The sequence below is a fragment of the Microcaecilia unicolor genome, chromosome 6 (genome assembly GCF_901765095.1).
Source record: "Microcaecilia unicolor chromosome 6, aMicUni1.1, whole genome shotgun sequence".
In the NCBI taxonomy this organism is placed as follows: domain Eukaryota; kingdom Metazoa; phylum Chordata; class Amphibia; order Gymnophiona; family Siphonopidae; genus Microcaecilia; species Microcaecilia unicolor.
In genome coordinates, this window is record NC_044036.1 from 285999852 (window position 1) to 286017332 (window position 17481).

General features: G+C 42.1%; 1 protein-coding gene across 1 annotated transcript in view; it reads right to left on the bottom strand.

Annotated features, from left to right (window-relative positions):
- ADAMTSL2 (ADAMTS like 2) overlaps positions 1–17481 on the bottom strand; it is a 73715-nt gene that overhangs the window by 23038 nt on the left and 33196 nt on the right. The window contains exons 12-14 of the mRNA XM_030207700.1: positions 8843–8943; positions 4301–4427; positions 572–785 (exon numbers count right to left, since the gene is read on the bottom strand). Of these exons, the coding sequence (XP_030063560.1) occupies positions 572–785; positions 4301–4427; positions 8843–8943 (442 nt within the window). The remainder of the gene's footprint in view (positions 1–571; positions 786–4300; positions 4428–8842; positions 8944–17481) is intronic.

A 17481-nucleotide genomic window follows, 5' to 3' on the forward strand; every position in this document is an offset into this window, starting at 1 on the left:
GTTAGATTCCTGCGGGGACCGGTTACATTTCTGCCCCCATCAACTTTATAGTGTAAATGCCACATGTCAGAACTACAGAAGTACGAACTGCTGGTTACTGAACATTCTGTAGGACAAGTCCAACAGGATTCTCCTAGAACCATTCACACGCCATGGCTATGTCACTAAAAAATCCTGATAGGCTATCCTATATTGTACCACAGCTTTCTCACCTAATCAAAAAGGAAAACTGAATTAATATGAGCTGCACAAGACCTGATGAAGACATTCATTCCTAGCTGGAAGACAAAGTACACTGTAATGGAGGCAATTTCTATAAAATATAGTTTCTGCATCCCAGAGGGCTTTACTATTCTCTCTGATGTGCATGTTTGAGGACATCTTTCTTTTTTTTCAGTTAAAATCTTGGGCTGTACAGTTCCATATAGGATGTCATTCAGGTGTCAGGACACAGCATATGCAAGATCTGTCATGTTAATGCCTTCATGGCAGGCAAGGAATGTCTTTCCTGCCTCATGGAAAAGTGTAAATATGTGGAAAATAGATAATATTCTTAATGCACACTACCTACCTCAGACCACTCTGACATTTCCCACTGTGGCCCACAAGCAGGGTTTTTGCAGATTTTGCGTTCTTCTGGCTTGGTGATATCTGCAGCTTCACAGAGGTCTTTGTACACAGAGCTGTCAAACCCTGGTGAGATCATCTTCCAGCAACGAACAATGCGAAACTGGTATCCTTCCCCACAGGTCCTGGAGCACTCGCTCCAACTGCTGGTCTCCCACCTAGGAGAAATAAAATTCAGAGATACATGATGTAGCTGAGATACTGACACTTTAATATGACATCTTTTTTTATAAGCTGTTTGCATTGACTATGCTAGAAAGCAAAGCCCACTGTTCAGCTGTAGAACAGACAAAAAGGTGTTGAATTAGCAAAATGATGTATTTATTTTGATACAGTAGGCATTTCCTTGTTTCCAAAGAGTTTATAATGGAAGGGGTAGATTTACTAAAAGGTGCTACCATGCATTATTTAGCACAGAACCCATTTTATAAGGGTTCTAGTTTACTAATAACATACATTGATGCAGTAGTGCAGTTCAGTGTGTCTGAGGCAATCAAGGCTCAAGTGACTTGCTCAAGTTAACAAACAGCATTAGCAGGATTTGAACCCTGGCTTCTCATGTTTGGAAACTGCTGCTCTAACCTCCACTCCAAACTTGTAAGCAGCAGGGTCAACCACCAAATTTTCAACCCTAGTCTTGACAATAAGAGTAGTATGGCCATCAAAAGTAGAGTTGGAACATTGATTGGCTCTACTAACAACAACTTTCAAACGTTTGCTAATTCACCCTCTTTTTGTACCTATTACAGTGTGTTCAATATATGAGTAAAGAAAAGATACAGCAGTTGGAGAATCAGTACAAATGTCCTCACATCTTTATTCCAATAAGCTAGTACCCTGTATAGAGGAGCCCATACAGGGTGGGAGGGTCTCTTCAGTCTTTTAGCTCTCTGCTCAGCCTACCACCAAGGATACCAATTAGTGTCAAATTGTGCTGGTGTTCTTTGTGTGGACACATCCACTAGGAAAAATGATATGGTGTTTGCACCAAAGGATGTATGAGAAAAGACTTGAAGACCTGAATATGTATACCCTAGCACAAATGTTCTCAGGACCCACACAGCCAAATCACATTTTCAGGACATCCAGAATGAATACGCATGAGCTGATCTGCATACAATGGAAGTAGTACAAGTTAATTTGCTCATACATACTGTCATGAAAAAACCTAGCCACCCACCTGGGGTCACCCTGTGGCCACTCAGAGGGTCTATTCCCAGCACAGCTCAGTTCCACCCGCACCTGCTGCCCGTGCTCTACACTAGCACCTTCCTCCCACTGACTGGGTCACAACTGCCTCTGGGTGAGTCTCTCGCTCTAAAATTATCCTCAGTGATTTCTAGGTTATTGTAGCATCAGAAATGACGCACTAAGGGTGGGAACTGGGAACTACTGCCAGGCTCCTGCAGTAGTAGTTCTGGAATGGCGTGCGGTAAGGCCAGAGCTTTTTTTGAGGGGGTACTTGGGGGTACTGAGTACCGGCACCTTTTCCATTGTCTGTTAAAATTGACTCACGGACCCAAAATTCTAATGAAGGAGCTCAGGCTCTACACAACAATTCTGCCTTGTCATAGATTTTGTGACTGGTTGCAGGGGACCTGGCTATTGTGGGGTGGGTCCTTCAGTGATCACCCCACTCCTGAAGAGTGGCCTAGCATTTGAGTACCGGCACCTTTTTTGGTAGAATACATGCATTGGGTAAGCCCACAGTGTGCTTAGCGCCGCTTAGTAAAAGGGCCCCATATTCATGTTACAGAACTCTAAGATGCTATCTAAGAAGCCTATATAATCTCTTGGAAGGTCTTTGGAATATATTAGCAGCACTGCACTTCTTGCTCAGTGAGGCTGAAACCCTGGCCTGTTTTCTTCTGTAATTAAAGCAGATGATTACGACTAGTAGTGTGACATTATGACACTAAGGGATCCTTTTACTAAGCCGCGTTAAGTGTCTACGTGTGCCCAACACATGGCAAAATGGAGTTACCGCCCGACTACCACGTGGCTCTTGTGGTAATTTCATTTTTGGCGTATGTCCGATATGCGCGTCTGAAAAATATTTTTTTATATTTTTGGACGTGCGTAATGGATGCGCACCAAGTGGCATTTGGCACACGAAGGTCATTACCACCCGGTTACCTTGTGAGTCTTTACCGCTAGGTCAATGGCTGGTCTCAGACCCAAAATGGATGCACGGCAATTTTCATTCTGCCGCATGTCCATTTTCAGCAAACATTTTTAAAAAGGCCTTTTTTTACAGGCGGGCTAAAACAATGGATCGCCGCACGCCCAAAAAAACCCGTGCCTACACTACCGCAAGCCATTTTTCAGTGCGCCTTTGTAAAAGGACCCCTAATACTGGCACATTGCCTCCTCTGGGGTCAAAAAATATGACAAAACCCTTGTAAGTGGGTTTTGATATAGTACCTTTCATGGGTTAACAAAAGTCTTGTTGCTGTGTACACATTGAACACACTGAAAAAAGTTCTAAATACACAGCATTCAAGGAGTTACAGAAGACAGTGGGGCTTAAAACTGGGATTACCCACAGGCAGGGAATGTTCCTAACTATAACTTTTGCTAGACCAGTGAGAGAGCAAAGTTGGTTAGTCACAGTCAGAAGGAAGAGAAGAAACACAAAAGAAGCATAGGAGAGTAGGATGGAAGCAAATATCAAGTACTACTACTACTTGACATTTCTAAAGCGCTACTAGGGTTACGCAGCGCTGTACAGTTTAACAGAGAAAGACAGTCCCTGCTCAAGGAGCTTACAATCTAAAGGACAAGTGTACAGTCAGTCAAATAGGGCCATCGAATTGGGGCAGTCTAGATTTCCTGAATAGAGGCATAAAGATTAGGTGCCGAAGGCAACATTGAAGAGGTGGGCTTTGAGCAAAGATTTGAAGATGAGCAGGGAGGGGGCTTGGCGAATGGGCTCAGGAAGTTTATTCCAAGCGTAGGGTGAGGCGAGGCAGAAAGGGCGGAGCCTGGAGTTGACAGTGATGGAGAAGGGTACTGAGAGGAGGGAGTCATGTGGCATTTCTTTGCATATAATCACATTGCTCACACAAAGATACAAAGTGTTTCCTTCAAGGAGCCTACAATCGGATAGGGGAAGCATTTAGGAGAGCTTGGGGGGGGGGGGGGAATGATGTCAGAGCCCATCCACTAACAGCACACCATTCACATAGCGGGTACGGATTCCCAAGCCCCACCCACTGAAAACTCGGCAGTCCGCCAATCCCCTTTACAAAACCTTAGCAGTTAGCATCAGTGCTATGACATCAGTGCTGGCACCACAAACATGTTCCATTTTTGTGCATGCTAAATTCATGTGCAAGAAGTGAGCCTGTGGTGGGGTGCTGGTGTTGGCAGCTCAGGGGGCTGTCTCTGACTGTTGGAGTTTTCTGAAGGGGGTTGGTGAGCTGCTGAGTCTTCAGCTGGCAGGACTTGGGGATCCCTGCCAGTTTGGGGGGAGAGGGAATGCATGCCCACTCAACTTATTCGATGGCATACCCAATAATTGCCTTCTGGCTGTGTCACGAATGGTGCCCTGTTTTTTGGTAAAATAAAACTGTTCCTAGGCTAGCAGCCTTATACCCTCAAAGTAGCTGCCTCTGGAAGTGGTTCAGAGGCCCAACCAGACTGCAGCCTCCATGGTTACTACATCAGATACCTTGGCTGGCATTCCCGTCCAATGCAGAATTCCTGGACTGGTTCAGGGCGGGTCAGAGCATCACAGAATGAATCTTCTACCTCAGCCCCATCATAACGCACACACATTGCATATGTAGACATCACGCCTGTTGAAAACGAGGGAAAAAGAGAGAGAAAGAGAGAGAGAGAGAGAGAGAGAGAGAGAGAGAAATATATATATTTGAGGCTGAAATGGTTTTAGAATGTTCTTGACTCTGCAGGCCAAACAATCTGGCTATGTTAGAGATATGAAAACACTTGTTTTGACAAGAGAGAGTGTTCATCTTTAAAACGTTTATATATATATATATCTATATCTATATATATATATATCAGTATTGGTTGTGCACATACATGCTCTAAGTACTACACAGAACACAGTTGCTGTGTATACCACTAAAAGCAGCAACTGAAGCTATTTTATGATCCTTTTCATTAGGCTGTCATACAAATATATTCTTTCATAAAACCTTCTCCAAGTTCACCTTTGAAAATCCACAAATGTAGTTCTAACAAGGCCAGGGTGAGGTGTGGTCCTCGAGGGAACAGTGTAAGAGACACTATAAGAGATCCAGAGTATCACAACAGCATGCAGAGCTGTGAGAGACCACTGGGAGGCCCAGGATGCTATTGACCCCTTCTTTAAGTATGAACACAGCACGAACAGCTGAAGACTCCAGGGAGGCTTTTTTTTTTAAACATATTTTAAATGAGCACAAAAAAAGTGATAAATACATTTATTCTAAATAAATAGTCAATATTGAAAAGCACTTAAGCAGCTAGTACACAATACTAATTGAATAAGTGGGGGGGGGGGGGGAGGTTATTAAATTCAGTGCTAGCTAAAGAATACATTTTGGATGCACAACTTTTATGTCCATGGGTGTTCCAAGGGTGGCTAGAATTTATGCAGATACCTGCAATATTCAGTTGCTATCCATATAAATTTATCTTATTAGAGGGACCACACAAATAACTTTATCCGTTAAGACTGCGATCAATTTTAAGTTTAGGATTGTATATTCAGTGATTCCCATCTAAACGAATACGGCCACTGAATATTGTGCTTAAAGATAAAAGCCGTGTCTGAGTACTGATTCCACCAGAAGTATTTTAGATAAGACTACTTGAGAGGTATCAGAGATTTTGTTTTTAAACAGTGGGCCACAATTTATTTATTTAAAATTGCTAGAATGCTCTAGCCACCTGAGTGGATCACAGCAGTGTACAGACTAAAATAACACCAGAAAAAGATAAACTCCATCAATGATAGGAAAGCAATACAATCACACAAAGGGGAAAAGGAGAGAGAAAGGAAAAGAGTACAAAGAACTAGGGCATATCTTTAACTGGAGAGTCCAGTCAGCCTGTCCCCGCCCCCCAAAGGCTTGCCTAAAAAGCCATGTTTTAAAGTTGGTTTTAAAGCTTTTAAAAGATACGTCATTTTGAAGAGCGAGAGGGAAATTATTCCAAATGAAGGGGGCAAGAAAGAAAAAAAGTGCAATGTCTGGTAGATTCTAAAGATGCACATTTTGGACTAGGACAGTGGCGTAGCCACAGGTGGGCCTGGGTAGGCCGGGGCCCACCCTCTTAGGGCTCAGACCCATCCAACAGTAGCACACATTTAGTGGTAGCTGGTGGGGATCCCAAGCTACACCAGAAGAGTTTCTCTTGATGGTAACGAAAACGCTACTTTCCACGATACTGGCACCTGCAAACGCTCAGTTTTCAGCGCATGCCTGCTGCAGACTACCAAGGTGGAAAGAAGTGTTTTCCCGCCAGCTGAAATATTTTTTGGGTGGTGGTGGAGGGGGGAGGGGAGAACACTTGGTGCCCACCCACTTCTTGCCTAGGCCCATCCAAAATCTGCTGTCTGGTTATGCCCCTGGACTAGGAAGGACTAGCCGGTGTCGTTAAGAGAGCAAAGTACCCTAGCTGGTCAGTAAAGGATAGTTAGACTGGAGAGAAAGTCAGGAATACCTACTCTGAAAGCCTTAAAAGTTAATAGTGCAATTTTGTAAGTGATGCAATGCTCAACAGGAAGCCAGTGATGTTGTATTAATAGAGTGGGCAGTACGGTGGGCCTTACACAGCAGTCTAATCTGTAAGATGCATACATGATTAGCCTTTTATAGAATGGCTTATACTCATCAAAATCTGTGAATCTTTTCTGAAATGTATAACTTCATATCCACCAAATAACTCGGCAAGGCTTCAAAATCCACATGTGCCAGTTAATTAGATTAAAAAAAAAAAATTACTACAAATTTCAAATGGATGCTTTGGGCCCACGGGCCACACATTAGATGCCTCTGCAATATGGGATTAATTAACATCAAAGAGGAAGAAAAACAAAACAAAACAGATTAATACTGTGATGGTCTGTGGCCAACATGACATTCCTAAAGTATCCCAACAAAACCTTCAAGAATCATCTGTTCCTTCTCCCACAGTGAAGACCCAGAATGCAGAATATTCCACAGCTCATCCTCTTGCTTTCTCCTGCCAGAATAAATATTGTTAGTCCACGATCTGAAACTAGCAGACCTCCCTGTGCTGTCTGCCTGCATGCCACCATTCAGAAATGCAAGCACAGGCCTTGGCAATGGACTGCAGCAGACTGCGAGATTCCACTATCAGACTATGTTACAGTTTAGCTCCTTCATAAGGAGAAGGCAAGTAGAATCTCAGACCTTAAAAACTAGTTTGTAGAATACACAGCCATTATTTCCAGACATATAATGCAGTGGAGGCCTTGGTCACATCTGGTAAGGCGGCTTTAGATCTTGAAAGGTTTCACGTGGCTCAGTTCATCTGCAAGGATTATAGAATGGCAATTCTCTCTGATGGGGGTCACAAGTGTATCATAGAAGGAATGTGCTTGAAACTGATGTTAGGTCCTGAGTACTTTCTGTACATGACCTCTGCTGGGAGAAGAGGGCAGTGAAAGGTTTCTTGTCAGCAGGATGGAGTGGGATATTTTAGACTGGAACTGGGTGTGCTTTAGTTTACAAATTACAACCAACAAGGAACATGGAGGCTGGTGTTTGCCTACCCCATTTTTTTTAATTACTTGGGAACTACAAAACCTCTTTCTAAAATTAGATTAAATGAATTTTCCGAATATAGGTTTTCTTAACTATTTTACCCCCCCTCCCCTTTTTACAAAGCAGCGCTAGAGGCTGCTGATATGGTAATGGCAACAACAGTCCATTCAAAGTGATTGGGCTGTGTTGGCATTACTGTGTGGTTTTGTAAAAAATTGGGGGGGGGGGGGGGGTACTGTGCAGCCATTTTCTGCATCATTTTACCCATGATAAGCAAAGACATTCTCAGCAGCAGCATTTGGACCTATGCCATACTTTTGGATTTTCTAATGCAGGGTTTGACAAACTGCAGGCACCAGGTTGCCATGGCACCTAAAAACTCTTACCTGGCACCTAGGTTTTGTCCCTGCCAGTTTCTCCACCACTGGGTCCATCCGGCATCTCTCTCCCTACTGCTCTCAAATTCAGCGTCTTTCTCTATCATCTTTCCCCTCCCTTCACTGGGAAGCTTGCCTCTGATTCTCATTAGCAGCGAAAGCCTTTCAAGAATCATTACTCTCGCCAACGTCAGGGTTTTCCCTCTGCCAGTTCCACCTTCTGAGATAATTTCCTGCTTCTGCAAAGGCAGGACCCCAGCAGAGAGAAGGCCCTGATGTAGGCGAGAGCAGCATGTCTTGAAAGGTTCATGCTGCCGATAGCGAGTATCAGAGGCAAGTTTTCAGGGGGGGGGGGAAGGGTGACAGAGAGAGATGCTGAACTCGAGGGGGGGGGGGGGATGAGGGAGAAAGGTATGTTGGACCCAAATCAGGGGGAGAAGTGTGAGATGTGTTGGACCCTGGTGTGTATGTACAGAAAATTTCCCAATCTTGAATGTAGTAAATCAGTGGTCTTCACTAATTTTTAAGTTGAGTCCACTTTGGATCAAAATGAGTTGAAGGAGAGCCGCCAAATATCTTCCCATGCGGGGCCACGACACTGCTGACAGCATGTGTCAATGACGTCCATCCCCACTAGCTTGCTTTCAAACTTTTCAGTGGGGGTATCTTCAAGGAGGTAGGTATTTCCAAATGCATTCTCTTCATCTATTGGGAAAGACCTTGTCCTTCAAGCATGTGGCTCTTCCCCACTTGTACTTTCCTCTGTCATGAGCTTGTATAGAGAGGCAGAGAGTAAATGGGAGAGAAAAAAAAAAGAATGATGACGACGACCACCCCAGAGGCCTCCAGGGGCTACACCATTGGCCCCTGGGCCTTGCATTGAAGAACTATTTAAAAAATAGCAGGTGTAAATGTGTTCATGTAGTATGGATCGGATAGTTTTGCAAGTATGAGCTTATTTTAAAAGCTGGTGCAGCAGCTGCAAAACTACTCTCTTACCCCAGCAGGATTTCTTTGTGTGATTTGAAGACCTTGAAACATGAACATACAGACTTATATAGACTTAAAAAAAAAAAAGGTTATGCTATCATGCTTTACCTGTGGTGCAGGTGGCACTGCAGGGCTCGTGAGAGGAAAGTTTCCATCTGTACATATCAGCTGGACTCACGCCCTGGCCTTTCCTTATCTTCAGTCGATTTCTACCAACCAGGAAAGAGGAAGAGAGCAAAAACAAAAAGGGAAAAAGAGACTTTTATACATAAAGCTCTAATCCAGCATGTTCATAACTTGCAACTTGCTTTTCATGTATTCATTTATTTGTGTTTGTTTCTTTACAACATACCTGTCCTGTTCCCCAAGTAGAATCCCCAGCCTGGTTAGAAGCAGAGCTTCCACTGTCTAGAAACAGAGAGAATGGGATAAAAATACCCACAAGTAGAAACAATTCAGAATATAACAACTTTGTTTTTCACTTTCTGCACAAATATGTGACCTCTGCAGACAGGTATTAAAGGTGCAGTATCTCTACTGTAAACTCCAGAGTATAATCACCACACTGGCACATATGAAAAAGGGACCAATCTGGATTTTTAGCAAAGCATCAATCACAGCCTCTAAAAATTAATCTATACTGTCCTAGCAGGACAATCCAATAATCCCTATGAACATGGATAGTAATAAAGGGTGTTCTACTATCCTGAGATAAGAAGGTTCTACATGACCTCTCTGGTGGGGTACTGGCAAGGAAAAAAAAGAAAGTAGCCACCAACATATACTGTGTAGAATATTGGCAATATTACTGAATTGCTATTTTTCAATAATTTTTTGGAAGGTTCTTCTGCCCAGTCTCCTATCTTTTTGGCAGCAGCCATTGTTCTTGGTAAGTTGAAAATATCATACTTGGGTCACTGACTATGATGTCACAAATAACATCACACATTACGTGAAGCAATTGATCTCCATTATTGTGACTTTTGCTAACATGGCTGCTCTCAGGAATTCTCATGCTGGGATATGGCAAACAATCAAATAAAATATATACGAGTGGAAATTTTAATCTAAAAATTTATGCATTACTGCTTTCTATATATACTTGAAATATTTCATGATACTGTAAGAGGATGCTCTGTGTAACAGAGCAATTTGATCCCAAATTTCACCAGAATTAGGATGGAACAGAAAGCCCAGGCACTGCACATATGGTCCTTCTCTGACCTAGGTTTTCCACATCTAAACTCAAAGTATTTGGGGTAGTTTCTCTGAGGTAAAAGGAAAGTTCTAGAATCCATCAACATGGGAATGTATACGAAAAAGATGACTGGACAAAAATTGTCCAATGTAGGTTCAGTCATCTGGATTTTCCAGTTACTGCTTACAGCCAGCACTCTCCTTTCAGAGGGCTTCTATCATAGGCTGTGGATACGAGAAGTGTTCTGGAGAAATGACAAGTATTAGAGAGGGACGAAGTGTTGGAAAGTGCTGCTTGATATAAAATATTTAAATGCCACACATAAATAGGTACTTATATATCATGCAACCTAGATTATGTATCTTGAAGACCTCAGTCAAATGGAGCTGTGGTGTTATAATGGGTTCAAGCAGCCACTCTCTGGTCTTTGCAAAACTTTGTAACTTGGATAAACACGATAGGTGTTCACCTGAAATTTACACTATAAGCTAATAATCATAAGATTGAATTCCTGGATATTTTAGTGTCTAAACAATGTGGCCAATCCTTTACAAAGTTATATCAAAAGCCAGTGGAAACAATCTTTTGAGCTTTGACAGCTTTCATCCATACGGATTAAAATATAATCTCCCTATTTGTCAATTTTTATGAATATGGCGCATTTGTAACACTCTCAAAGAATTTAAGAAACAAGTCAAGATTTTGACCAAGTGGTTTACAAAAAAAAAGGATAACGATTAAAGCTCTTAAACAAGCTTATTTGAGAGCCAGATTTGCCCAACGGGACTTGTTATTACAAAAAATGCCAGAGGTTCAGCATGATCGATTAACCTGCGTTCTACCATATTCCACGTTGTCAATGAAATCTTTGAGAGCACATTGGCACCTACTTCAGTTATACCCTGGATTTGAAGAACATCCGAAAATAGCATATAAGCGAGGGAAAACACTAGGAGAGTTGTTGATGCATCAACGCTATAATAAGCCATATCCTGTATGGCAAGTTGGATTCCAGGATATTTGCAGCAAGTGCCAATAGTGTTCCTTGGCAATCACGGGTTCTGTCTGGATTAATTCCAACACTGGATTTGCGATAAAGGCGAAAGTGAATACATCAGGTAATACTAGCAATGTAGTATACCTCATAGAGTGTCCATGTAAATTGATATACTTAGGGTGCAGTAGTAGACCAGTAAGAACAAGACTTAATGAGCATAAATCACGTATCACTGAGAATTTACAAGCTCCATTATTGAGCCATTGGAAAGAATGTCATCATGATTGGAATGACATTAAGTGGCAGATAATCAATGTGATTCAAGAGGGTTGGGAGGGAGGAAACCACGAACAAAAATTAAATTATAGTGAACGATTTTGGATTTTCACATTGAACACTGTTGCACCATATGGGTTAAATGCCGAGTTGGAATGTATGATGTTGATTTAACCCGAGTGTCCTGATTGGTGGATTTTGTTTAATTAATTACTTTAAATCAGCTGTTAAAGAACACCACCGCCATCTTTGATGGATTAGAAACACACAGTGGCACCATGGATGACGGAATTCTCTCTTTGGTTAATAATAACATGAAGATTTTGGTTACAAAGCTCTTAAGAGTAATATTGATCTTTTATATAGTTTTTTCAGGGGAGAAATTCTTGACACAGCCGAGTGGTGAAACATGATGTCATGTTGGACAGAATATACCCCCTGGAGCTGATATTTTTAAGCTAAGTGAAAGCAATTAGTATTGACTAAAATTATTTAAGTAATTGCTCTACAATAACATTTGGGAGTTAGTGAAGTACCCATAAAATAGTAAAATTATAAAGCAGCAAAAGAAAAATGTAAATAAAAAAAAAAACTCAGGAAGACTGGTTACAATAGGAGAGTGGCTGCTTGAACCCATTATAGCACCACAGCTCCATTGGACTGAGGTCTTCAAGGTAAATAATCTAGGTTGCATGTTATATAAGTACCTTTTTATGTGTGGGCATTTACTACTACTACTACTATTTAGCATTTCTATAGCGCTACAAGGCGTACGCAGCGCTGCACAAACATAGAAGAAAGACAGTCCCTGCTCAAAGAGCTTACAATCTAATAGACAAAAAAATAAATAAAGTAAGCAAATCAAATCAATTAATGTGAATGGGAAGGAAGAGAGGAGGGTAGGTGGAGGCGAGTGGTTACGAGTCAAAAGCAATGTTAAAGAGGTGGGCTTTCAGTCTAGATTTAAAGGTGGCCAAGGATGGGGCAAGACATAGGGGCTCAGGAAGTTTATTCCAGGCGTAGAGTGCAGCGAGACAGAAGGTGCGAAGTCTGGAGTTGGCAGTAGTGGAGAAGGGAACAGATAAGAAGGATTGATCCATGGAGCGGAGTGCACGGGAAGAAGTGTAGGGAAGGACGAGTGTGGAGAGATACTGGGGAGCAGCAGAGTGAGTACATTTATAGGTTAGTAGAAGAAGTTTGAACAGGATGCGAAAATGGATAGGGAGCCAGTGAAGGGTCTTGAGGAGAGGGGTAGTATGAGTAAAGCGACCCTGGCGGAAGATGAGACGGGCAGCAGAGTTTTGAACCAACTGGAGAGGGGAGAGGTGACTAAGTGGGAGGCCAGCAAGAAGCAGATTGCAGTAGTCTAAACGAGAGGTGACAAGGGTGTGGATGAGGGTTTTGGTAGAGTGCTCGGAAAGAAAGGGGCGGATTTTACGGATGTTGTAAAGAAAGAAACGACAGGTCTTGGCAATCTGCTGGATATGAGCAGAGAAGGAGAGAGAAGAGTCAAAGATGACCCCAAGGTTTCGAGCTGAGGAGACAGGGAGAATGAGAGAGCCATCAACAGAAATAGAAAACGGGGGGAGCGGGGAGGTGGGTTTTGGGGGGGAAAATGAGAAGCTCGGTTTTGGTCATATTTAATTTCAGGTGGCGTTGAGACATCCAGACAGCAATGTCAGACAAGCACGCTGAAACTTTGGTTTGGATGCAAGGTGAGATATCAGGGGTAGAAAGGTAGATTTGGGAGTCATCAGCATAGAGATGGTAGGAAAAGCCATGGGATGAGATTAATGAACCAAGGGAAGAAGTGTAGATAGAAAAGAGGAGGGGACCAAGAACAGAACCCTGAGGTACGCCGACAGGCAGAGGGATAGAAGTAGAAGAGGATCCACCAGAGTGAACACTAAAGGTGCGGAGTGAGAGGTAGGAAGAGAACCAGGAAAGGACAGAGCCCTGGAATCCAAGTGAGGACAGGGTATCGAGAAGTATGCTGTGATCGACAGTGTCAAAAGCACCGGAAAGATCAAGAAGAATGAGGATGGAATATTGACCTCTGGATTTAGCCAGTAATAGGTCATTGGAGACTTTAGTAAGAGTAGTTTCGGTTGAGTGGAGAGGGCAAAAACCAGATTGTAGTGGGTCAAGAATAGCATGTGAGGAGAGAAAATCAAGGCAGCGGCGGTGAACAGCACGCTCAAGTAATTTGGAGAGAAAAGGAAGGAGGGAGATGGGTCGGTAATTAGAGGGACAAGTAGGGTCAAGTGAAGGCTTCTTAAGGAGAGGTGTGACCACAGCATGTTTAAAGGCAGCAGGGACAGTCGCAGTGGAAAGTGAGAGGTTGAGAATGTGACAGATAAAAGGAATAAGAGCAGGAGAGATGGCATTAAGAAATTGGGTGGGAATGGGAATGTAACCTTACTTATATAAAACGTCAGAGCTGATAAGACAGTTTATTGATATAAAAATTGACATCCTTAATCTTTCTGTTCCTATTTTCTCTGAGCGTGCCTGGTTCAAACCACTACACATAAAGCCCATCAGTCAAAGCTGCTTTTCATTTAATAGCAAATTTCACTGCTTTGTCACCCTCTGATCAGCATGCATATCTCCCTGTCCCTCATCCTCTCAGCCCTCTCTGTTTCTCACCTAGCCCACCCCTTCCTCATCCTTTCAGACTGTCACTGAAATACTTTGATGTTTCACTTATATATGCTGTTACTTATCAAAATTTGCTTATTTCTGATCTGACGAAGAAGGGCTACCTTCGAAAGCTAATCAAACAATATATTAAGTTAGTCCAATAAAAAAAGTATCATCTTCTTTTCTTTTCTATGTTTTATTTTATTCTATTTCTATTGACTGCATTTAATAGTATGAAATCAGGCTTTCCTTAAAATGTCCTCTCTCCTTAGCAACACATTCATTTCTCTAGTCTGGCCTTAGCTGAAAACTAATCTCTGAAGCATTTTTGTGTTTTAATTTCCAGGTTTGGTGAATGCACTGAGCTCATTTGATGGATTTGATGTCCTAAATGAATCAATCATACAGAAGTCTTGCTTTTAGAATGAATAATAGAGTGACTGTAGCATATGAAATACCAGACACCTCTAATATTAGATTACTACACCTTAAGAATCTCCCCAAGACAAATTTTCCTATTTAGTTATTTTTATTTAAGGTGTTTCAACACCTATCAGTCTACAATGTATTCCTGTATTGTGTGATCTTTCATTTGTGCACTAGTAAACAAAAAACAGCCTTGCCGATTAAAAACAGACAACTGAAAACTCAGGGTGGAAAACCTTGTGTCAGTTTATGGCACGGTTATAGTGTAATATTCCTACACAACAGAGGACACTGCACCTTTACTACAAAAATAATGCAGACCTTAAAATTTTGAATACATTTGCAATTCTGTTGCTATTTAAAAAAAAATAGCATCCTGTTTCATGCAGCATCCCCGCAGTTCCGTAAAGAATACCCCTGGGGGACATTTAGGATTGATTATTCACCACAGAGTGAGAAGGAATAAAGTGAGCACTTGGTTAATTTCTGTGCATCTTTTTATAGTATTGAAATTTGCATGCTTCAGGCAAACAGATGTTCTGAGAAAGAAGTCATCTGTCAAAGTCTAAAAATACTGCAGACAGACAGTACAATAAGATAAATGTAGAATGCATAGAAACAAATAGGGAATTTTGCTTATTAGTTTGACCTGGGCTTATCATCTGCCTATGCTGGTGAGTATAATCAAATAAACTACAACTGATCCCTCGGCCCCTGTGTCTGGAGCATAGTCTGTTTGCTCAGACAGAGCAAGCTGGACCTCTCTCTGATAACAGTTACAGTGACTGGCTCTTGGCAATAAAGACTGGCTGGTGCAGAGACTGATCAGAAATAATTCAAGATGCTTCACACTGTTCAAAACAGGCACATCACCTTGCCTCTGGGTCATACTCAACTAGTGAGTGTACCTTGGTTTGCCAAAATGCCACAGGAGATTTCAACAAGATGATACTTGGAAATCCAGGGCAGACTCACTTGTTCTAGCAGTGTCTGTAGCTCGGGTAAAGGATTGTCGCCTCTTGTAGGCATGTCCTACCCAGCTAGAAATATATGAAGATAATTTGCCCAAATATCAGTTTTGAAGGAACCAACAGACGAACCCTGTCCTAGGTAAATCAAACTAAGGTTATATCGTTATATCCTGATACCCAGCTGTCTCTGGCTTGGAAAAATATACAGCTGGCATAATTTCTAGGCAGCAGAAGCTCTGTTTAGCAGTCAGAACGATTACTTCATTTTTATGTTGTCATAACAGCACGACAGTAAACTTTTATTTATTTTATAGAGGGCAGAGCTTCTCATCTCAGCAAGATTAGTGCACAAAAAAACACTTTCAAGGCCATTCCAGAGATGTCTCATGCTAGGGGAACAGTTAGGACTATGTCAAAGCAGACATAACAATTCTTATTTTGGCATTTTTGAAGGGATTGTTATTTGAAAATATAAACAGCAGTTGAGTTCTTCTAAAAACAACCAGGACATATGATTTTTGTTGTTATGGGTAAGTTCCAGGTCATGGGGCGTTCTGTCTGGCTTTATTTTTTTTCTTTCAAATTCAGTATGTTCATCTTTCTGATGCAAGCAACAGTACAAAGAACAGCACCCCATACTTAGACAGTATGTCACACCCTTTGTGGCTTTGCTGGAGCTATGAAAGAAGGGGAAAAAAATTCTCTTGGCAGATGCTGTTTTGGCTGCCCAAATTGAAGAAATGGTCTTTATGGCAAAGAAAGAGCTACAAGTGAAAACTGGGATTTAATGCTGATAATACATGGAAAAGGGCTTCTCTGTTTCCCAGATGAAACCTAGACCACCTCAACATTTTATAATCAGTTCTCATGAGTATTATGACAGAGCAGTAAGACCTGTTAAATAGTGTTTTCTTTCATTTCAGACCTGGGATGATTTGTAGGATATGACCATTCCCCCCCCCCCCCCCCCCTTACCACACAAAGGTTCCATGCTGACATTCTAATCTAGGTCCCCTTTTACTAAGCTGCGTAGGCGCCTACGCATGCCAAAATGGACTTAATCGCCTGACTACCACATGGTTCTTGCAATAATTTTATTTTTGGTGCACGTCTGCTACACGTGTCTGAAAAATATAATTTTTTCTGGCACATGCAGCGGACTCGTGCCAAGTGGCATCTGATGCACGTAGGTCCTTACCGCCCAAAATCTTTACCGCTAGGTCTATGGCTGGCGGTAAGGTCTGAGACCCAAAATGGACACGTGGCAGTTTTGATTTTGTTGCATGTCCATTTTCGGCAAAAAAAGTCCTTTTTAACGGGTGCACTGAAAAATGATTCTCCGCGCAGCCAAAACCTGCGCCTACACTACCGCAGGCCATTTTTCAATGCGCCTTGGTAAAAGGACCCTCTGATGATTATAGCACTTCCTCTGTGACTTTTGAGTTAAGTTGTTTCACCTCCTCCTACTCAAAACCGAAGCAATTAGCCCTTTGAGATTGGGAAAACATAGCCCTCTGGTCACTTTGCATGTTGTTAGATATATCAAATATCATTAAATAGTGGCAGAACACGAATGTCACATCTCATTTTCAAAAAAGGACCTAAAAAAATTTCTGGTTAAAAGGCCATGCTCGCATATGGAAAAAATAGTTCTTGCTTGTTCACAATGTCATCTGCAATAGAGATCCTTTCTTTTGCTGACAAAACTCATGATGTAGCCTAATTTCCTATACTAATATAGCTTGGCTCTGACAGGATCATATTTGAACAAAGCTTATCAATCACTGATGGGTTCTAAATATACATTATCAAAAGGATGTGAGTGAAATTTGTACATAGCATCACAACCCCTCCATGGTAGAATTCTGTGGAGGCAATTCTATAAATGGACACCTAGAATTGTGTGCATCTTTGGTACCAACAAATTGGCAGTGACACACAGTCTATAATGTAGCTCCTAAGTGCTATAGCAGGTAACTACAAGGGGGCATATATGTGGGCAATACATGGGCATATCACCAACAGGGCTACCAATAGGGGGGCCAAACAGGGCAGCTACCCTGGGCCCCGCAGTCCAGGCATCTCTTCCCCTTCTCCCCACCACAATCCATCTCCTCCTCACTTCCCCTCACCTTCCCAATCTTCTTTAAAATCAATTCCCCTTCTCAGAGGGGCCCCAGTGCAGCAGCTATCCTCACAAGCTGCCTGCGGCTGCCCTGAAGCTTTTCCTCTGCCG